The sequence below is a fragment of the Carcharhinus amblyrhynchos genome, chromosome 30 (genome assembly GCF_965287045.1).
Source record: "Carcharhinus amblyrhynchos chromosome 30, sCarAmb.v2.hapA, whole genome shotgun sequence".
Taxonomy (NCBI): domain Eukaryota; kingdom Metazoa; phylum Chordata; class Chondrichthyes; order Carcharhiniformes; family Carcharhinidae; genus Carcharhinus; species Carcharhinus amblyrhynchos.
In genome coordinates this window covers 26369343-26393314 of record NC_137353.1, presented here as the reverse complement: position 1 = coordinate 26393314, position 23972 = coordinate 26369343, and the positions used below count along the sequence as shown (strand labels likewise).

Sequence of the window (23972 nt, the reverse complement as noted above, 5' to 3'; positions counted from 1 at the left end):
TCTCTTGAGCAATAGCCCAGAAAATCTTAGCACCTTTCAGAGAGAAGGGGAGGAAATATGAGGATTAAAATAAATCTATTTGCAATGCTCAGAGCAGAAATGTACAGTCTTCAGCTGGGTAATAAGAAACCTCAGTTCTGTTTTAATAAGATTACTGTTCTTTATAGCAGCAGGGAATTGCCTCATTCTCGGCTATCATCTCATGGCTTAATCAGCTTCACATTCCAACCCACCGGCCATTAAAGTAACATGATCTAAAACACTAATAATCTTTGTTGGCTCATCAGTTAATGCTCAGACAGAGAGAGGACTTGGCTTTATTTTGAGGGTTAGTTTTGCGACCGATAATCGTCTCAGTGTAGCCGGGAGGGGCATGGGAGGCTTTCAGCTGAACTGAGCGATTGCCAGCCTCTGCAGCGTACTTTTTGTCCTGTATCGATATGATTTTTTTGCAAGTGTGCACCTGCCAATTAGATTTTAATGTTAAGGGAGAATCAGAAGACTGTGGAAACTGATGCATCAAGAGGACTGCTATTAGTTATCGAATTATAGAGCAGTACAGCATGGAAACAGGCCCTTCAGCCCAACCAGTCCATACCGATCATGGTGCCCTCCTGGCTAGTCCCAATTATCCGTGTTTGGCCCATATCCCTCTAATCCTTTCCCATCCGTGCACTTATCCAAATGCTTCTTAAATGTTGCTATTGTATCTGACTCAACCACTTTCTCTGGCAGCTCATCCCATATACACATCACCGTCTGCATGAAGAAATTGCCCCTCAGTGCCTTTAAAATCTTTCCCCTCTCACCTTAAACCTATGCCCTCTGGTTTTCAATTCCCCTTCCCTGGGAAAAACAGTGTGTGTGTGTGTTCATCCTATCTCTGCCCCTCATCATTTTATACACCCCTCCATCTATTAAAACAGGACTGAAGTTATCTGACAAAGCTTTGACAAGGGCTCATCTGGACTCAAAATATCAGCTTTTTTCTCACCATATAGATGTTGCCAGGCCTGCTGACATTTTCCAGCATTTTCTCTTCTGGCTGAAGTTATACCACATCATTTATAAAGTTTAAATGGTTTTAGCCTATTTCCAAGTGGTGGCCTCACATTTCTTACTTTAGTGCCTTCTACAAACTGATTGGCACTCTGATCCCCAAGTCTTGGGTTGAGGTGCTACCATTATCACTTTGCCACAACATATGGAAAGCTCGTAGGTGTGGAACAAGATTGAAAAAATAATTCTCAACATAACCGTTACAAACTTAGGTCCTGTTTAAATGTCGCTCCCCATGCACTCATCAGCTTTCATCTAACATTGAAATCCCCCTAGCTGGCATGTACAAGCACAGATGTAAGTCAGTATTGAGTGGACAACATAGAAACTGTCACTATAACTTGGGTCTATCTATCGTGTTCTGCTCTGCTGTTGCATACCAGTGTGACCCTGACACGATTGAGTAACCATTCTCATTTCTTCAAATGCAGGGACGCGAGAAGCAGCTTTTGTTTACGCAATCTCATCTGCTGGTGTGGCTTTTGCAGTTACCCGTGCCTGCAGCAGCGGAGAGCTAGAAAAGTGTGGCTGTGATCGCACAGTCCATGGAGTAAGCCCTGACGGTAAGTTTAAAAAACGTTGCTCCATCGGGGGGTGGGGGCCTTGATGTTGAAGTGAGTTAACCATTGTTCTTCCATCTCTGAAATATATATTCAAAATAAGCCTGGAACAATAAGCCTGAAAATCTTCCTTACTTGTAGAGGTCCAATGTGAAATGAGTTTCAGTAATTTCAGTCCAGTTTCCAGTGTGCAGTGCAATTCACCTACAATCTGACATTAGCTGGCAATCAGACAGAGAGATCATAGAATGGCTGGTGTGAAAAATGAAAAGAATCATAGAATCCCTACAGTGCAGAAGGAGGCCATTCAACCCATCAAACCTGCACCGACAACAATCCCACCCTGGACCTATCCCCGTAACCCTACACATTTACCTTGTTCGTCCCCCTGACACTATGGGCAATTTAGCATGGCCAATCAACCTAACCCACACATCTTTGGACTGTGGGAGGAAACCAGAGCACCTGGAGGAAACACATGCAGACACAAGGAGAATGTGTAAACTCCACACAGGCCCTCACCTGAGTCGGGAATTAAACTTAGGTCCCTGGTGCTGTGAGGCAGCAATGCTAACCACTGCGCCACCGTGCTGCCCAATCACGAAAATCATGAATGTAATCGGTCCTTTCTCGAGATTAGAGTGGGACTCCACGTTGAGGTATGTGCATTTAACTATGATATGGGAGCTTGTCCCTGATACCAAACACTTCAGAGGGAAAATGTTCCATCTTCTAGTAGTAACATTGATCATAAACGAACACACAATTTGTCATCACCCATATATTAGACTTTAAAATAGAGGGAGACCACTTCTGGTAGTGGAAGAAGTTCATAATGGCAAGTAATAGTGTTCAATGACCCTGCTGTCACCCCTTTCTAACCCTTATATTCTCTAAGATCAAGCTTTCCTCCCATTATGAATGTCCATCTAGCAGCCTGAGTATTTAAGTTACATTTCAGACACTTTTAAGGGCAGGAACAGTGTTGCCATTTCCTTCTCTTAGTTCCAGCATGCTGGAACCTCTTTCTAGTGTTAGTACATAAAAGGTAAAAATCAACTTCCCTCACAAAGATGTGCAGGTTAGGTGGACCAGCCGTGCTAAATTGCCCCTTAGTGTCCCAAAATGTATGGATTAGGAGATTAGTGAGATAAATGGGTGGGGTTACAGGGTAGAGCAGGGTGGGCCTGGGTAGGATGCTCTTTTGCAAAGTCGGTGCAGACTCAATGGACTGAATGGCCTCCTTCAGCACTGCAGATTCTATGAAAGCTGTGGGAAAACAATCTTTGCAGATTGAAGTCAGGTTTACTGTACCAGTCAGAGGGAATTAACAAGTGATGTAATTCAAATACAAAGATCTTGTAAAATTTATGAAAGTGTTTTTTTTTGATAACTCTTCTCAACTTAAATTAAATCTGTACCGTCCTGGTCAAATTTTTTAAGGGCATTTAAATAACTTGTCTTATTCCAATCTCCTTGATGACTTCAAAGACAGTCAGGCCAGATAATTTCCACAGATAATGAGAAAAAAGGATTCACTATATAACAGTGATAAATTTATTTTCCAGCGTTTGATGAGCGAGTATGTTTAATAGTTACTATAAAGAATGTTGTTATCGCTCTTATTTGTTGTTTTAATGTTTAATCAGCCAGCTTGTCAGTCAAGAGTAAGTCAAAGTCCACATCACAAAATGAAAAATAACACCAGGCCATGGATAAAATCTCTTGCCGAAATAAACTGTTCAGTTCCTGGAAGTCCACAAATGAACCTAGTTATCTGGGCATTAAAGACGTTCTTTCTGGGAAATAAGTCACCTAAAGAAAACTGAAAAAACCAGAAGCATGGAACATTCATTTCTGCCTTGCTGTAGTTGATGGGTGGAATTTTCCGATTTTCTCACCACCCGCACCCCCCCCCCCCCCCCCCCCCGCCCCCCAACCTCAGGCACCGCTTCCTTGGCACTGCACAGTGCCCAGTGGGCAATGCCAGAGTGCCTGGTGGGCACTGCCAGGGTCCCTGCCCCCAAACACCTCAGGGACATCTATGGCCTCTGGTTCCATCAGCAAGGCCATCACATCTGAGACCGTTGCCAATGAGGAGCTCCACTGGCAAGGTGGGAAAGCTAAGTGAGTCCAGACAAATTGCATGCCGGGCTCATGCATAGCATTTAAATTGGCTTAGAAATAAAATCAGCCTCGTGCCCCCACCCACCCCCATGCTCCCCCAATGGGCACAAGGCTAATTATGTCAATAAAAAAGTTTGCGACCAGCCTGACAGAGGGCACGATTCCAATTTTTTTTGCCTCCCATGAAATTTCCTGCCCGGCTACACTACTGGACCAGCGCTGCAGAGCAGAAAAAAACCCACCTACAGTGTTTTCTCGATTTTATATTTGATTAAATTCCTGGTTAGATCTAGGCTTGACTTGTCCTTGGAAATGTCAGGATCATTCACTCCTGCATTAAACAGGCTTTCAATTTTATTCATTTGTGGGACATGGGTATCGCTGGCTGGGCCAGTATTGCTCATCTCTAGTTGCTCTTGAACTGAATGGCTTGCTAGACCATTTCAGAGGGCAGTTGAGAGTCAACCACATTGCTGTGGCTCTGGAGTCACATGTCAGCCGGACCAGGTAAGGATGGCAGATTTCCTTCCCTAAAGGACATTAGTGAACTAGATGGGTTTTTCTGACAATCGACAATGGTTTCATGGTCATCAGTAGATTCTTAATTCCAGATTCTTTTTAATCAAATTCAAGTTGCACCACCTGCCATGGCAGGATTCAAACCCGAGTCCCCAAAACATGAGCTGAGTTTCTGAATTAATAGTCTGGTGACAATACCACTAGGCCACCGCCTCCCTATGTTCTGATCATTAATATTTCTTCTTTCCTCTTGGGTTTAGGATTCCAGTGGTCAGGCTGTTCAGATAATATTGCATATGGCGTTGCCTTTTCCCAGTCTTTTGTGGATGTAAGGGAAAGAAGCAAAGGTTCCTCCTCAAGCAGACCATTAATGAATCTGCACAACAATGAGGCAGGAAGGAAGGTGCGTACTTTACAATTCTTAAACTCCAACTCTGTTCTTTACTGTTCCCAATCTTAAACTTACAAATTTAATTCAAGTGTTAAAAAAGCTTCTCCTGCTCTTTATTTCAGCATTGACTTTTTTTGTTCAACAGGTTAATTCTAGGCAAAAATAAGTTATATGAAATGTGTTTATCTATACCTGAGTAATGATAACAGGTGTTATGTTGGTAAGAATTTCCAAGTCACTCCCTTGGTGTGTAAACATATTGGGCAGGATTTACCAGCCACGCTAACCCCAAATCCAGAAAATCACGCCCAAGATCAATGGACCATTCCATGGTGCCCCACCCCCATCAGCGAGGATTCCTGTGGCGGACAGGATGGGAAAATTCCCCCCCATCGCCATTCCTTCACTATCGCTGGGTCAAAGTCCTGAAATTCTCTCCCTAACAGCACAGTGGGTGTACCTAACTGCAGCGGTTCAAGAAGGCAACTCGCCATCAGCTTCTTACTGGCAGCTCGGGTCAGGCAATAAATGCCGGCCTCGCCAGTGAGGCCCACGTCCAGTAAATGAATTTAAAAATTGCCAACGTGTGAACGTTTGTATTATAAGATCACAAAATGAATGTGGGTGTGGAAGGCCATTCATATTAGTTTAAACAATCCAGAAAGACCTTAAAGTTCACCCCACCAGTGCGAAGTGCCTCTTGTACTCTTCTTGGAAGCCAACTCTCACTGAAGAACTTTCTAACATTAGTTCTAAATTTACCTGTAACTCAACGTAAGCCTGTGTTCTTGTCCTAAATTTAAGTTTAATTTAAAGTCATTATCTGCATCTGCTTTTTTCATACTGCTTACTGTCTGCTATATTTCCATAACTTCACTTGTCAGTCATATCTGTTCCGGGCTGAAAAAATACATGTTTCTTCAGTCTTGCCTCATAGTTTAATTTTCCTCTAGATCAAATCAAAACCTGGGATGTTCACTGCCTTGGCTTCCTCCCACAACTCCCTCAATCACAAACGTTCCCTGCATCCTACTCCCACTCACTTGCCTGATTGCCAGGGACCGTTCTCCCAAATCTTTCCTCGCAAAGTCTCTATTCACAGCTTTCCCCTACCCAAATTCTCAGTCTTTCCCATCCAGCCAGGTGGTGGATTTCGAGTCTGCACCATCTTCACTGATCAGCCTTGCAGTTCTTCTATAACCAATGCTGGTGTTTGAAGGTCTCCCCAGTATCTCATTAACTGAACTGCCCAGCATTCAGCGTGCTTTGTTGATCGCTACCCTGCATTGGTTGGAGATGTAGAGTGTAGAGCCTATTTTTTGAATCGTTTATTCAGAATCAATGGTCCTCCCTAATATCTGAATCAAAGTCATGGTAAGGTCTATTTTTTTAATTCAGTTATGGGATGTGGGCGTTGTTGGCTAGGCCAGCATTCATTGCCCATCCTTACTTGTCCTTGAGAAGGTGGTGATGAGTTGCTTTCTTGAACTTCTTCAGTTCCCGAGGTGTAGGGACACCCACAGTGCTGCTAGGGAGGAAATTCCAGAATTTTGACCCAGCGACATGAAGGAACAGTGACTTTTTCCAAGTCAGGATGGTGCATGACCTGGCAGGGATCCTCCAGGTGGTGCTGTTCCCAGGTATCTGCCACTCTCATCCTTCCAGATGGTAGTCGTGTGGGTTTCAAAGGTGCTGTCTAAGAAACCTGGCCATCAATATTGGCTCCACAGAATCCTTTGAAGATCTGCGATAAAAGTAAACTCCCACCCCCAGCCTCCCAGCACCAACATTCGGATGACACCCCCCTTCCCCTCACCACACACAACAGGGTGACCCCCCTCCTTCCACAAGCATCACCACCCCCACCACACCATCACAAGCATCATGACACCCCCCACCCCAAACATCAGGGCATACAGTTCCCCAGCAGCATCAGGGTGCACTCTCCTCTGTTCCCCCTCCCCCCCACCCAGAACCATCTTTCTCCCCCTGTTGCAGAAGCATCAGGGAATGTGGTCCACAAACTCACCACACATAAGGGAGGCCCCCTTAATGGGGTTCCCCATAGGGCATTACCGAGGCCAGTGCCAGGTGGCAGTGCCAGAACATTGCCCAGGCATGTCCCTCCCCCTCACTGGGGGCTACCTAACTTTATGCCCCTGGTGGGTTCCCCTGGATTGCTTTGAGATTTTCTAAACTTGTTGCAATCTCGCCAACGTGAAGTGCATTTTCAATGAGGGGAGGAATATATTCCAGGGAAGCCCTATAATAACATTTAAATTTAACGAAATAAGGTTCCTAGCCTTTCCCTCACTGCATCACGGGCAAGGGGCAGGGAAAATTGGGGAGTGAGATCTCGCTGGCGAAAATCTCTCATGGGCTCACATCGCTGTTTACGCTGATAGCTAATGTTGGCTCAAAATCACCTCCATAGAATTGCAATGATCACGGATTTGAAGTTACAATCCTGAAGTGAAGATGACAATCCCATTCGGCACTGAATTCTGAATATAAACTGATTTTGGAGTTTTGTCATCCAATCTACATACACACAATAAAGGATGCAATTTTTCATCATTAATTCTCCTATTTCCATGTCACATAACTCAAATTGTCTAATAGTTTTGGTGCTAAATTTTCACTTTCCTGTGTTAAAATTGTTGAATAATTTAACTTTTAGTGCAAAAAACAACAAATATCAAGAGCAGACTGTCGCTGATATTGGTGGCACAATGGTTTGCACTGCTGCCTCACATTACCAGGGATCCGGGTTCGATTCTGGCCTTGGATCATTGTCTGTGCGGAGTTTGCATATTCTCCCCATGTCTGCATGGGTTTCTTCCAGATGCTCTGGTTTCCTCTCACAGTCCAAGGATGTGTGGGGTTAGGTGGATTGGCCATGCTTAATGTCAGGTGGACTTGCTAGGATTGTGACCTATGTAGGTTTGATGGGCCAAATGACCTCCTTTTGAACTGTAGGGATTCTATGAATGGGTGTATCAGATCAGTTGCTTGTTGTACGCAATACCTGAAGTTTAATTCCATTTACTACAGTGGAACTGAAGAGTTACGTAGAACGGGAAGCTGATCCAAAACTGCCCTTTCTGTATCACCACCAGAGCTCTCTGGTAGATCTCCCTAGTAAATGCAGGTCACTTTTTATGAAACTGCATTGTGTTCAAAGGTGGCACAAATCAATAATGTTTACCCCAAAGAAAACAGTGAGTTTCAATACATTCACATTGTACCAACCAATTATCCTGTTTATAATGGAGCAATGTGAGAGAATTTGTAGGGCTTGCTTAAACCATCATTTATTCTAGCTCAAGTCACTCACATGGTTGACTGGTTGATTCTCAGTCAGAATGTCACACCCTGAAATCACTTGGCTTGTAATGTTGCAGTCTAACACCTTTGCTTAAAGGCCTTTTGGAAGCTGCAGGGTGACCTTAGTAGCTAAGACAGTAAATTATAGACTGCACAGTCTATAATTTACTTTCAATGTCTTCCAATGTACCATCCAGTACCTGCCAAGGCTCCTCTTTCCCAGTACACGTTATTGCTTCCTCACAAGTCTCTTCAGCTCTTCCTCCTTCTCCAACCACACGTGCTGTTTTCCCCAACCTTAACACAGATACAAAGAAAATAGAAGCAGGAGTAGGACATACGGCCCTTCGAGTCCGCTCTGTCATTCATTTTGGTCATGGTTGATCATCAGATTCAATGTCCTGATCCCATCTTCTTCCGAGCCTTCTCCCCATATCCCTTAATCCCTTTAGTCCCAAGAGCTATATCTAATTTCTTCTTAAAATCAGGCAACGTTTTGGCCTCAACTAGTTTCTGTGGTAGTGAATTCCACACATTCACCACTCTCTGGGTGAAGAAATTTTTCCTTACCTCATTCCTTATCCTCAAACTATGACCCTTAGTTCTGGACTTTCCCACCATTGCGTACATTCTTTCTGAATCTACCCTGTCTAACCCTGTTAAAATTTTAAGAGTTTCTATGAGATTCCCTCTCACTCTTCTAAACTCCAATGAATACAATCCTATCCGACTTAGTCTCTCCTCATATGACAGACTTGCCGTCCCAGGAATCAGTCTGGTAAACATTCGATGCCCTCCCTCTATAGCAAGTACATTCTTCCTGCACACAATACTCCAGGTGTGGCCTCACCAGAACCCTGTGGAATTGCAGTAAAACATCCCTATTCTTATAGTCAAATCCTCTTGCTATGAAGGTCAACATACTCTTCCCCATCCATTACATTTTCTCCTTTACCCAAGCTTGTTTAACTTTTTCCCCTTTCCTCCTCAATTATACTTCCCGTTCCTCCCTGGCCTATTGTACTTTTCCCATAGCTCTGCCACAACTATTTTCCCCGAGATAACTTCACCGCTCCTTCATGGTCACCATCAGCCCGGTTACCCTGTCAATGTGACTCCGACATTTCTACCGCAGCTACTTACACAAATCCTTCTCAATCCTTTCATCTCTCCCAAAGCTGCCCCCAGTTTCCAAGTCTCTACCTGGGTCATTTAAACATGGATGTGTAATTAGGCATGCTGTGATAGTTTGGAATTGCTGCTAGAAAATCATTTGTTATTTTAATTTCAATGTTAAAAAATCTAAGATCGAAAACACATTGTAAACAGCAGCAGACAAGGCACGTAACTGTTCCACGACAGCAGGATGTTCCAGGAACTAAACAGCACCACAAGCTCCCCATCAAAGCAGCACCACCCCTTCAAGGATGCAGCTGTTTCCAGAGTCAGTCGCAGTTGCACTATTAAAACAAACAGTTCAAAACGTGACCCCAACTCCTCAAATATAACAGACGAACAATATTGTGCACTGCTTCGCAGCAAGTATTAAAACAGCTTAGTTATTCTCCACAACATCTAACTGTGCATTCTTTTTCCAGGCCATTTTGAACAACATGAGGGTGGAATGTAAATGTCATGGGGTTTCTGGGTCCTGCGAAGTGAAAACTTGCTGGAAGGCTATGCCCCCATTCAGGAAAGTAGGCAACGTGCTGAAAGAGAAATTCGACGGAGCCACGGAAGTCGAACAAAGGAAAGTCGGTTCCACGAAAGTCTTGGTGCCCAAGAATTCACAGTTCAAGCCCCACACGGACGAGGACCTCGTATACCTCGACTCAAGCCCGGATTTCTGTGATCATGACATTAGAAACGGGGTCCTCGGAACCTCTGGGCGGCAGTGCAATAAGACGTCCAAGGCGATTGACGGTTGCGAGCTCATGTGTTGTGGCCGTAGCTTCAATACGGAGGAGGTGGAGATCGTGGAGAGGTGCAGTTGTAAATTCCACTGGTGCTGCTTTGTCAAATGCAAGCAGTGCCGCAAGGTGGTGGAGATGCACACGTGTCGGTGATGAGGCCTGTCCCAGGTCAGCCCAGGCAAATCCAGGTCAATGCCCTTCACTACGGGGGACTAGAACACTCCAGCAATTCCAAGAAGACAGATAGAGAGAAAACATTATTTAAAATGTCCCAAAGGATCCTTGTTTTATTATTTTTATTTATTGCTGACTAACAAAGATCTGGAGGTACTTCTCCTTGGACTGTTGTTGATCCGGTTGAACATACCTCTCTGTTACTGATGCTGCTTAAGTGGAACAAGGGGGCAAAAGATGGTCTGGTTTGACACTGGTATTGTTGCACAGGCCTTTTCTGGTGTTGATACCTCTTCAGTTGTACACTGCTCTCTTACAGACGTATCTAGTTTAAAACTCATGTCAGTATCTCTCCAATTCTCCATTAATTCCTGCTGTTCTCTGATTGTACGAAAGTTACCCTTACCTCCAGCTGCCAGCAGCCCCTCCCGATGATCATCCTGTCCAGGCAATCTGGTTTGTGCTGAAATCTCTTCATCCATTCCACAGCCGTACGATTGTCTGCCGACACATAAGGACGCCTCTCACAGTGCTCCAGTGGTCTCCGGATAACTCAATATATCAATACCTCCAAAATTGCATACATTCCAAACTCGTCATTACAAGCTTTCTCCCAGCTCCGGATAGCTTGCAGTGACTGGCATTTCATGACTTCCCCCACAATATGAGTGCACGTGTGCGTCATTTTACTTTGTAACAGAGAACACAGCACTATACCGTCAATAAATAATTTAGATGGTACCAACTGTAACGTAACGTATAGAGTCGGTGAAACAGAAAAAGACCAAATACAGAGAAAAACCCTTTATGGGCAGAATATGCACGCTGGACAGACTAACAGAATGTATTATAACAGTATTCTGAATATTTCAGTTACAAAGATAATATGTCATGGTGAAATGAATCCTAGAAGATTCTATCTCAAATAATGCTTCTAGTACGATGTAATGCACAGTACAGTTTAGCCTGTACAATGATCCTAGTGTTCATGTATTGTTGATCATGTTATTTGGACAGAACTTTGTGCTACAGATGTTAAAGATCTAGAATCCTAACTCTGATCTTTTGCGGTTGTTCTTGTGCTGGAGTTAAATTCTTCTTTCTTTTGTATATAATGCGCATCACTTCAGACCAGGTAGAAACTAACATTGAAAGAGACTGAGCCCTGCCAGGAATTAATCATTGAGCTGGGTCATATAAGGAACGGTTGAGGACTCTGGATTTGTACTCATTGGAGTTTAGAAGGACGAGGAGGGATATTATTGAAACTTACAGGATACTGCGAGGCCTGGATAAAGTGGACGTGGAGGGGATGTTTCCACTAGTAGGAAAAACTAGAACCAGAGGGCACAACCTCAGGCTAAAGGGATGATCCTTTAAAACGGAGATGAGGAGGAATTTCTTCAGCTAGAGAGTGGTGAATCCATGGAATTCTTTGCTGCAGAAGGCTGTGGAGATCAGGCATTGAGTATCTTTAAGACAGAGATGGATAGGTTCTTGATTAATAAGGAGATCAGAGGTTATGGGGAAATGGCAGGAGAATGGGGATGAGAAAAATATCAGCCATGATTGAATGGCAGAACAGACTCGATGGGCAGAGTGCTCGAACTCTGCTCCTATATCTTATGGTGTTATGGTTCTAAATTCAGTCCAGGTTAAATGCTGACTTGTGATGGTACCAAATGAGTTTGGCCATTTTCAACCAAGATATTTATGGGCCTGCAGCCCCAAGCTCCCCCATTTGGCACAATCTTGCATTGAATTGGCAATATTTGACCACAGTATGGCTGATCAGGCTCATAGAAAAGTCACTGGTACTGAGATAGTTGCTCATCCTGATTATCAGCTTAATTATAGAATGGGGAACTTTGCTGTGTATCTGATGGCTGGATGTTTCCTGAAAGGGCTTGACGCTGACACTCAATAACTCAATGTACTATTCCCAATTATAATGTCCCTAACCTTAAAGACTGCCCAGTGGATGGGCCAGAATAGTAAAAACACCAATGTGCTGACTTCAATGCTGCTATCTTGAACTGTGGTTTTTTTTTCAAGATTCCAGTGTGTTATTTCATAAAATATAGGCTGCTCTTTAATATTAATCGTATATTAGCTCGTCTCGTGTTTCATATGTTTTTTTGCAACAGCAAAAGAATTGTTCCTTAGAGTTAAGTGTAATTTTGTGTGCGTGTGTGTGTGTGTGGTTGTGTGTGTGTGGTTGTGTGTGTACTATAAATGAACAGGCATCTTTTACTTAGCAGAAATGAACAAGAATGGCAAGCATTGTAATAAAAAAAGGGATTATTTTCATCAATTGTAGTTTAATACCAGTAATAGTTGGATTCAGATATAATGGTGATTGGAATTTGGACATGGGTACAACTATGGCAAACAGTTTGTGAGCTTGATTAACTCCTAAAGGAGCTGGGCTAGTTCTCCCTGTAAAGGAGCAAACTTTAAGGTACCCTAGTTATAGTTTTCATGATCCACGATTCACACAGTGACCAACAAGATGATCCTAAAGATTGTTCCTGATAGGAGAAACCTCAAACCAGGGGAATACAGATTAAAATCAAGCAGTTCTAGGCAATTAGGAAAGTCAAGCTGAAATCTTTTACTAAAAGGGTAATAAAGATGCAGATTAAATGACCAGGGAAGGCCACTGCAACAGGCAGTATAAATAGGTTTAAGAGACAACCAGGTGCACTTGTGGTTTGTGGAACCTAATAGCCATTTCCCTGTTCCTAAAAGTATTATTTACCACCCCCACCCGCGTCGTCAATTTTCTCTTCTGCCTTCCCTCTCTCCTGAGTGTATTGAAACCTTAACAGATTCAATTCCAATGGGTCCCTTGCCTCGGTGTACATATGTCAGATGCATATGTGTGGAGCCTTTGCACACAACAGCTCCAGTTGTACTTTGGACCCTTTGGTTGTGCTGTTTCTATGGGGAGTTGCTACAGATTATAATGGCCTCATGAGATGTGATATTGCAAAGGGATGTTACGTAGTGTCATCTCATTTTATAGAAAGTATTTGTTGCCATTTTTGAGAGTATGTAAGACCACTTCATTTTTGAACCTGAACTTTCCCCTGTTCAAAGTTCATGAACAGTGCAGTTCAAACTGTGATGAGTTGCAAAATTAAGAAATAAATCTCTACTAAGAAATGTTAGTTGATCAGAGCACTAAAATTGGTGCAATGGGGAAAAGAAAGGTCCTGTACTCCTGATTACTGCCTAGTAATACTGCAAGTGTGTGGCAGTGTGACATTGTGGCAGTGGACAGGATCAGGCTCAGCTGTGATCCCTCCATACTGAATCCCCCTCAAACGGGAGGGATGGATAAAAAGGGGATGAACCACCTGAGCTAGATGGTGGAAGTAACTACCACAGTCCCCCCATCCAACCACATCCCTACCTTCAGTTGGCCAATAATGCAGCATCAATAATAGTGTTTGAACAGGGATGCAGAATAAAATCGTACCATTTCCCTGACTAAAAGAAGGAGCTTTAAAGAGAGAAACCCCCGATTAGGAGACTAGAGAGCATCTGAGAGGAAAAAGTAGTGGTAACAGTTCTATTCTAGTAAGAATAGAACAATCAAACACTGGAAAAAGTTGTAAAAATAGATTTGTATAGGAATGCCAGTGTAATCTAAATAATGTACAAATCCTAATATATTTGTTTAGACAGATTCTATGTGATTTTTCAGTCTACGACATTCTTAATACAGAATTAATAAATGTGATGTTTGCACTCCCAGATGAAATCAGCCTTATTCAGATGCACCTATGCTGTACACAATGAATATAAGGTATTACCAGCTCCTGGTATTCTGAGGTCCCAGTGCCAAACAGACACAAGGCACTAAATACATTTATGTTTAACAAGCAATATTTCATTATCAGGTATGTTACTTCCTTGTATCATTCAAATAAAGTTAGTACAAGTGCAGTTTGAGTCATGTGGTGCAATATACCTCCAGCTGAGAGAAAAAAAGACTACGAAGTGGAACTGGATCTAACTCTGAACCGGTATCTATCGCTTTAGTGAAAGCTCCCTCTTAAACCTGCTGGTGCTCTATTAAAACTGGGTCCCTTCAGTTTAAGAGAGGGGTATCTGTATTGCAGAGGATGGTGAGGTAGCCCTGCCTCCAAATCAGTCTCTTGTTTTCCACCAAGTAGGAAGATAATTCATCCCACAGCCAAGTGTATCAGAGTCACTAGGTATATCATTGTTGCAGTATGGTTTATAACCCTCAATTCATTTTAAATTACCTGGTCCATTCAAAAGAGTACATTATCATCTGAAACAGGGTGCCAGTTACTTAATTGAGAATCCCTGCAGTGCAGAAGAAGGCCATTTAGCCCATCAAGTCTACACCAACTCTCCGACAGAGCATCTTGACAAGACCCTATCCCCTTAACCCTACACATCTTGGACACTAAGGGGCAATTTAACATGGCAAATTTACCTAACCTGCACATCTTCAGAGTGTGAGAGGAAATCGGAGACTTGGGGGGTGGGGGAACCCATGCAGACATGGGGAGAATGTGCAAACTCCACATATCCTCAACCTATTTCCACCAAACCTAGTTTGCAAAGTCATAAAGAACACAAATGGAATTTATCCCTCTCACCTATCACCTTACAGTGGGGGCGGGGGGAGGGGGGGGGGCGGTAAATCACATTAGCTTCCAATTAGCTATGTGGCTGGCAATGGGAGAACAGAACACAGACACCTGATTTGGTAGATTCATGAATCCAGCTACTAAACTGGACAGTCATCTGCACCCCAACCAGTTACTAATGGAACCAAAATGGATAGGCATGGCAGTGGGAACAGGAATGATCCCTGGTTAAGTTCCAGATTGCAAACCAATGTCTTAGCTGGACAGACAGCAAAAACTCTGCGCTGACAGCCGACAAGGTTTTGTTTGATTAAAATCCAGCAATGTTCCTGTGCACAGTTCAAGTTCCCAATACATTGGATCTGCCAACCAGTGGCTGAAACAAATAAGCAGGGTGAGTCTCATTGGTGAGAAAGCATGCATTCTATATCATAGAATCTTATATTCCTACAGTGCAGAAGGAGGCCATTCAGCCCCTCAAGTCTGCTCCGACCATAATCCCACCCAGGCCCTAACCCCATAACCCATGCATTTACCCTAGCTAGTCCCCTGACACTAAGGGGCAACTTAGCATGACAAATCTACTTAAACCGCACATCTTTGGACTGTGGGAGGAAACCAGAGGAAAGCCACGCAGACACAGGGAGAACGTGCAAACTCCACACAGACAGTGACCCAAGCCAGGAATTGAACCTGGGTCCCTGGTGCTGTGAGACAGCAGTGCTAACCACTGTGCCACCCCATATCAAGCAAACAAAAACATTATCTGTGTAAATTTCTCATTGTCAATAAAAGAGGTGGTGGGTCTCAGTTAACCAAAGCATCACTGAAGAGAATACGCCATCCTGATAAATGTAACATATGGGCATCTTTCAAAGTAGCGACACATCATGGGGTTCATGATATGAAGAGAAACACCCCTGGATGTACTGTTGCCTGTTCTCGTGCTCATAAATAATATTATTCAGAATTCTTCATCACTGAAGGAAGGGAAAGAGCTGCAGGGTAAGGGTTGTCTTGGGGGAAACTAACTGGGAGGGTTGCACCAAAACATAACTGGGAGGTGGGAAAATTCCTATTATGTTAGTTCCAAAGTGGTAGTGAGTGTTGCCCTAGTTTTAAGCCCAAAGTTTGCAGCCTTCAAATTCACCAGATTATGATGGGACCGCAGAATCATTGGGCAATTGGACAAGCTTGAGGACCCTCTTGGAAATGTGGCCATGAACCACTAACAAAGAGGAAGCTTCTGGAGCTCCAAAGTAACCCTATGTAGACAATGAACATTCACCCTCATGGTCAATCCAAAAAGCACATTCTCTCAGTGGAGGTAATGATGAACCAGCACCTGGGTGGAAAGCAGAACATCCAGTTGCCTTGCCAAAGCTGTCTGCAGCTGGTCATGGGGAGTAGGGTTGTGGTAAACATTCAAGCACACCCTGCACTGGGCAACATTTCAGGGGCCAGTACGTTCCGGTACGTCTAAAAATGTCTTAAGGCCACATCACTGACAATACCTTGACCAAAAGTGGACGTTTGGAAACAAACGCTAGCTCTTGTATCTCTCACATTGATACTGCAGTAAGGTGACCATCAGGAAGATGGAATCTGGTGATATCACTGCCTGCGTTACTGCTGGAGGACCCTGGCCTGCTCCAGCTGTAATGCTTTGGGGCAGGTGCACCTTCGTCTGCCTGTGATGGTGTCACAGAAAGAAAGGATTCGGCGCGGCTGGACACTCTCAGAGTCACCCGGATGGTTGGCCCCCAGAGGGCTAAGCCTCCTCCCTGTGGGTGCCTGAGGGCCCTTGGCTCACTCCTTGAGGAGAACAGGCAACTGGAATGAGATTGAGGTCCCCTGCAGCAGTCTTGCGTTTATACTTATGAGTGCCACGCATGGCTACAGCAATGGAATGCAGTTCCTGCTGCCTTGCAGGACCAGTGTCCCGAGCCAAGGTCTCCATGGTGGCTGCCATCTTACTAGTGTGACCATGGTGCATTGACATACTGGCGCAATTATCTCAGCCTGAAGGCAGCTGGACTCCTCCACTGTGCGTTTCAGTTGGAGGAATGCAGCCTTCATCATTTCCTGATGTCCCATTGATTGTTTTTGCAGCCCCAGCAACTGTTTATGGGCTGAATCCAGAGGCTCACTAGCTGATTCAAACCCAGCAGGTTCCTCGTCTGAAGCAGTCCTCTGAGGGCTGGCGACCTCAGATGCTCCTGCCGCCACACACCAGATTGTGACCCCAAAGCTACACTACATCCACGTACCACTGAGGTGTGTGTCTCCGCACTGGTGGAGGGTGTGGGTGAGCACCGCGACGGGTCTTCAGGATCCTCATCCAAGGTATCGTCAGGGCTGAGGTTGAGGGCCTGCCTTGAGGGTACCCTCAACAGCTTCCTAGAACTGCCAGCAAAAGAAAGAGGAGATATTTGGGTAAGTCTGAAAGGGGGGAAATCCCTCACAGCATGGCTGTCTGATGTTTGCACATTCTCCTCGTGTCTGTGTGGGTTTCCTCCGGGTGCTCCGGTTTCCTCCCACAGTCCAAAGATGTGCGGGTTAGGTTGATTGGCCATGCTAAAATTGCCCCTTAGTGTCCTGGGATGTGCAGGTTAGAGGGATTAGTGGGTAAATGTATAGTGGTATGGGGATAGGGACTGGGTGGGATTGTGGTCGGTGCAGACTCGATGGGCCGAAGGGCCTCTTTCTGCACTGTAGGGTTCTATGATGCATATTCTAGTGCAGGATCCTCATGTTGATGTGCACAATTGACCTCACCTCCTGGGCAGGTCCTTTGCAGCCAGCTATATAGCTTTGTTCTCAAAGTCTGTGAGAACCTTGACCTCAGGCAGTCTACCTTCAGTCTAGGATCTCTCCTTATTGTGAGCCAGCCTGTCCTGCAGCATGAAGGAAGACGGAGATAGTGTGAACAAGACACAGGCAAGGACAGATGATAAGGATGCCTGGCATGTCTAGGTGGCAATGGGGCACAGGACAGGATTGGGACGCAAGCTCCAGAGGAGATAAGGCCAGACTGAAATGTGAGGGCGTGCAAGAGAGTGAGTGCTAATGTCGCCTGAAGTGGTAGCAAGTGAGATCCTTGCAAATTTGTGATGGGCTTGTGAGTTGAGGTGATGAGATGGTTGATGATCCTGGCGGAACGGAGAACATTCATCCTCTTCCTGCACTGGGTGGCTGACCTCTTCTGCAAGGCATTTGTGCAGATCAGCACTGCGACCACCTTTTTATAAATTCGTGGGACATAGATGATGCTGTCTGGCCAGTATTTATTGCCCATCCCGAGTTGCCCAAGGACAGTTAAGAGTCAACCACATTGCTGTGGCTCTCAAGTCACATGTAGGCCAGACCAAGTAAGGATGGCAGATTTTCTGCCCTAAAGGACATTAGTGAACCATATGGGTTTTTCCGACAATCAACAATGGTTTCACGGTCATCAATAGATTCTTAATTCCAGATATATTTTATTGAATTCAAATTCCACCATCTGCTGTGGCGGGATTCGAAGCCGGGTCACCCAGAACATTAGCTGAGTTTCTGGATTAATAGTATAGTGATAATACCACTAAGCCATCGGTTCTCCTGAGTCAGATTGGTCATCTTGGTGAAACTTCTGCAGGCAGATCAGGACTGCAAAACATTTCTGATTTGATTTGATTTATTATTGTCACATGTATTAACATACAGTGAAAAGTGTTGTTTCTTGCGCGCTGTACAGACAAAGCATAACATTCATAGAGAAGGAAAGGAGAAAGTGCAGAATGTAGTGTTACAGTCATAGCTAGGGTGAGGAGACAGATCAACTTGTGGTGGGCATCCAACAGGGGATCCAGTGAGGCATAAATGAATGCTTTTGGCAGCTATTTTTGCAGTGGAGCAGTCCTAACATAAGCTGCAGAATGTGAATGCAGGGCAGGTGCGTCATTTAGATATAGCACCTGGAGTTAGGGAGTGCTGAGGTCATAGTGGGACGGGCAAATCAGACACCACTCATTACCAGAATGGTATGTTCTCCATGGATGAATATTTAATAATGTTTGAAGCACGAACGATGGTGCAAAAACCCGCCACTGCAGCCAAAGAGTTGAATGTATTTTGTACGTCCCAACAGAGTTTGTGCATTTCATAGAATCTCTCGAGTGCAGGAAGAAGCCATTCGGCCCATCAAGTCTGCACCAACCACAATCCCACCCAGGTTCTATCCCCATAACCCCACACATTTACCTTAGCTGGTCCCCTCGACACAAAGTGGCAATTTAGCATGGCCAATCCACCTAACCCGCACATCTTTCGATGCGAGAGGAAACCAGAGCACACATGGGGAGAATGTACACACTCCGCACAGACCATGACCCAAGCCAGGAATCGAACCCAGGTCCTTGGCGTTGTGACGCAGCAGCGCTAACCACTGTGCCGCCCAGGATTTTCAGGGAAAACCCTGACCATAGTCCTTCCCTAACCAATCTGTTAAAACAACTTCAATTGAATCTACACTTAGCCCTCCTGTTGCAGTGGAAATATTCCCACCAGCTCAAGTCTTTCCACATAACTAGTTTTTTCCATCAGGCATCATCCTTGAGAATCAAATGGCTTGTTACTGTGGCTTAGAGATCTCATTTCTGTCAGGCTGTCCAGAACTCATTGTTCCGTGGGAACACTGAAGAGAGGCAGCGACTTGCGAGTGGAGAGCTTGTGGGTGAGTACAGCGATTTTTTAAAACTAACTTTGTACTTGTTTTTTTTCTTTAAATTTTGCACCGGAAGCAGTTACTAGGGCACTCGGGTAGAGTTTTTTTTTTACCTTTAAAAGTGTACTTACCTCGGGGATTCAGCCTCATTGTTCCGTGGGAGCACTGAAGGGAGGCAGCGATTTGCGAGTGGAGAGCTTGAGGGTGAGTACAGCGATTTTTTAAAACTAACTTCGCACTTGTCTTTTTTCTTTAAATTTTGCACCGGAAGCAGTTACTAGGGCACTCGGGTAGAGTTTTTTTTTACCTTACTATAAATTAGAGCGGTGAGGAATCCCGATACTCTACATAGGTAGAGTATCCCAGCCCTCCCCCCTCCTCTAACCTAAAAAAGAGAGAGAGAGAGAGAGGGGCTGTGACTGAGAGCAGGTACGTTTGTTTTTTGTTTTTTGTTTTTGAGTGTGCTGTAAGGGCTTTGGCTCACAGGGCCAAAGAGATAAGGGTGAGGCAAGGTAAGTTCTAAGTTTTTTTTTACTTTTTCCTCTCGGTTACTAAAAAGGGGCAAGTATGGGTGTGAGGCCAGTATGTTGTTGCCAGTGCAACATGTGGGAGGTCTTGGAGGCTCCTGGTCTACCAGATGTCCACACCTGTGCTCGGTGTGTGGAGCTGCAGTCCCTGCGTAACCAGGTTAAGGAGCTGCAAATGCAGCTCGAGGACCTTCGGCTCATTAGAGAGAGCGAGGAGATAATTGACAGGAGCTATCAGCATGTAGTCACACCAGGGCAACGGGAAGAAGGCACGTGGGTAACTATTAGGAAGGGGAAACCTCAGGTGATGGAGAGCATGCCAGTGGATGTCCCCCTTCAAAATAAGTACTCCTGCCTGAGTACTACTGGGGGAGACAGCTCATCTGAGGGAGGCAGCAGTGGCCAGGTCTCTGGAGCTGAGCCAGTATGTCAAAAAATTAAAAAAGAGAGCAGAAAGGTAGTATTAATAGGGGACTCCACGGTGAGGGGGGGGCGGACAGGCGTTTTTGTGGACGTAGACGTGATCCGCGGATGGTGGTTTGTCTCCCTGGAGCTGGGATCCGGGATGTCTCTGGGCGTGTCCCAGACATCCTGAAGGGGGAGGGTGAGGAACCGGAGGTTGTAGTGCATATAGGTACTACTGACGTAGGCAAGAAGAGGGAAGCAGTCATGAAAAGGGACTATAGGGAACTGGGTAGGCAGCTGAGGAACAGAAAAGCGAAGGTAGTAATCTCAGGATTGCTGCCTGTGCCACGGGAGAATGTGGGCAGGAATGGAATGAGGTGGAGGCTGAATGCGTGGCTGAGGGACTGGAGCAGAGGGCAGGGATTTCGGTTCCTAGATCATTGGGACCTCTTTAGGGGCAGGTGTGACCTGTACAGTAAAGACGGGTGGCACTTAAATCCCAGGGGGACTAATATCTTGGTGGGAAGACTGGCTAAGGCTACTGGGGGGACTTTAAACTAGAAAGGATGGGGGGAGGGAATTGTGATGGGGAGACTGGGACCGAGGAGGTTAGCTCCCAGGTAGGGAAGGCCTGCAGGCGGTATGAGAGGGAGGTTAGACTGGGTTGAAGAAGGGAAATGCCCAGACTGAGGGGCTGAAGTGTATCTATTTTAACGCCAGGAGTGTAGTAGATAAGGTAGATGAGCTTAGGGCATGGATTGCTGCTTGGGAATGTGATGTGGTGGCCATTACGGAGACTTGGATGTCTCAGGGACAGGACTGGGTACTTCAGGTGCCAGGATTCAGATGCTTCAGGAAGGACAGGGAGGGAGGCAAAAGAGGTGGTGGAGTGGCACTGTTGATCAGGGACAGTGTCATGGCTGCAGAGAAGGAGGATGCCGTGGAGGGACTATCTACAGAGTCTCTGTGGGTGGAAGTTAGGAACAGCAAAGGGTCGAAAACTTTGCTGGGTGTATTCTATAGGCCGCCCAATAGTGACAGGGAAGTTGAGGTGCAGATAGGGAAACAGATTCTAGAGAGATGTAGTAATAACAGAGTTGTTGTGATGGGAGACTTCAATTTCCCAAACATCGATTGGAATATCCCAAGGGTAAGGGGTTTGGATGGGGAGGAGTTTGTTAGGTGTGTTCAGGAAGGTTTCCTGACACAGTACGTGGATAAGCCTATGAGAGGAGAGGCTGTACTTGACCTGGTACTGGCGAATGAACCAGGATAGGTGACGGATCTCTCGGTAGGAGAGCATCTTGGGAATGGTGATCATAATTCTATCTCCTTCACAATTGCATTGGAACGAGATAGGATCAGGCAGGCTAGGAAGGTGTTTGTCTGGAGTAAGGGGAAATACGAAGACATCAGGAAGATAATTGGACAAATAAACTGGAAGGAGGCGTTCTTAGGGAAAAGTACCGAAGGAAGGTGGCGGATATTCAAGGAATATCTGAAGCTCTGCACGACAACATTCCGATGAGACAGGGAGGTTTTGGTAGGTCGCGGGAACTGTGGTGCACGAAAGCTGTGGTTAACCTAGTCAGGAGGAAAAGGAAGGTGTACAAAAGGTTCAGGGAACTAGGAGATGGTAAGGATCTTGAGGAGTATAAGGATTGTAGAAAGGAGCTTAAAAGGGAAATTAGGAGAGCCAGAAGGGGTCATGAGAAGGCCTTGGTGGGTAAGATTAAGGAGAATCCCAAGGCCTTCCATAAATATGTGAAAGGTAAAAGGATAAGAGAAGGGATAGGACCTATAAAAGGTGAAGGGGGAAAGGTCTGTGTGGAACCAGAAGAAATGGCAGAGGTGCTTAATGAGTACTTTGCCTCAGTATTCACGGTGGAAACTGATCTGGGAGATTTTGCTACAGATTTGCAGCAGATGGAAAAGATTGAGTATGTGGATATTAAGGAAGAGGATGTGTTAGAACTTTTGAATTCTATCAAGATAGATAAGTTGCTGAGACCAGATGGGATGTACCCCAGGTTACTGTGGGAGGTGAGGGCGGTGATTGCAGAGCCCCTGGCGATGATCTTTGCGTCATCAATGGAGACGGGAGAGGTTCCGGAAGATTGGAGGATTGTGGATGTGGTTCCTATTTTCAAGAAAGGGAACAGAGATAGCCCGAGAAATTACCGACCAGTGAGTCTGACCTCAGTGGTTGGTAAGCTGATGGAGAGGCTTCTGAGGGACAAGATTTACGAGCATTTGAAGAGGTTTGGCATGATCAGAAATAGTCAGCATGGTTTTGTCAAGGGCAGGTCGTGCCTTACGAGCCTAGTTGAGTTCTTCGAAAATGTGACTGAACACATTGACAAAGGAAGTGCAGTGGACGTGGTGTACATGGACTTCAGCAAGGTGTTTGATAAGGTACCCCATGCAAGACTTCTTGAGAAGATGAGAGGGCATGGGGTCCAAGGGGCTTTGGCCTTGTGGATCCAGAACTGGCTTGCCTGCAGAAGGCAGAGAGTGGTTGTGGATGGGTCTTTTACTGCATGGAGGTCAGTCACCAGTGGAGTGCCCCAGGGATCTGTTCTAGGACCCTTGCTCTTTGTCATTTTCATAAATGACCTAGATGAGGAAGTGGAGAGATAGGTTAGTAAGTTCGCCGATGACATGAAGGTCGGTGGTGTTGTGGATGGTCTGGAAGGATGTCAGAAGTTGCAGCAGGACATAAATAGGATGCAGGACTGGGCGGAGAAGTGGCAGATGGACTTCAACGCGGATAAATGTGTAGTCGTCCATTTTGGCAGGACCAACGGGATGAACGAGTACACTATCAAGGGCAGGAGTCTTAGTAGTGTTGAAGAGCAGAAGGGTCTTGGGGTCCGGGTCCACAGGACTCTTAAATCGGCCTCACAGGTGGAGGATGTGGTCAAAAAGGCGTATGGTGTGCTGGCCTTCATTAATCGAGGGATTGAGTTTAGGAGTCGGGAGGTAATCCTGCAACTTTATAAGACCCTTGTCAGGCCTCGCTTGGAGTACTGTGCGCAGTTCTGGTCGCCTCACTATAGGAAGGACGTAGAAGCTATTGAAAGGGTACAGAGGAGATTTACAAGGATGTTGCCTGGATTGGGAGGCATGCCTTATGAAGATAGATTGAGGGAGCTGGGACTCTTCTCCCTGGAGAGACGAAGATTGAGAGGTGACCTGATAGAGGTTTATAAAATGTTGAGAGGAACAGATAGGGTGGATTCTCAGAGGCTATTTCCCCGGGTTGTAATGGTCGCTACGAGAGGACACAGATTTAAGATGTGGGGAGGCAAGTACAGAAGTGATGTTAGGGGTAAGTTTTTCACTCAGAGGGTGGTGAGTGAATGGAATCGGCTGCCGTCAGTGGTGGTGGAGGCGAACTCGCTGGGGTCTTTTAAAAGACTTCTGGATGAGTATATGGGATTTAGTGGGATTGGGGGTTATAGATAGGTCTATGGATTGGTAGGTGTTGATGTGATCGGCGCAACTCATGGGCTGAAGGGCCTGTTTGTGCTGTAGTGTTCTATGTTCTAACTGCACACGGCACCTTATTCAGAGGCAGGGCCTCCAGTAAACAGGATGAGAAAGATGGAAAAAAGATAACATTCCTGTCTGT

General features: G+C 45.3%; 1 protein-coding gene across 1 annotated transcript in view; it reads left to right on the top strand.

The window, feature by feature from the left end:
• The window catches only part of wnt4 (wingless-type MMTV integration site family, member 4), a 35782-nt gene extending 23605 nt beyond the window's left edge, over positions 1 to 12177 (top strand). The window contains exons 3-5 of the mRNA XM_080215268.1: positions 1491 to 1622; positions 4526 to 4668; positions 9582 to 12177. Of these exons, the coding sequence (XP_080071394.1) occupies positions 1491 to 1622; positions 4526 to 4668; positions 9582 to 10049 (743 nt within the window). The 3' untranslated portion in view covers positions 10050 to 12177. The remainder of the gene's footprint in view (positions 1 to 1490; positions 1623 to 4525; positions 4669 to 9581) is intronic.
• The last annotated feature ends 11795 nt before the right edge of the window (positions 12178 to 23972 follow it).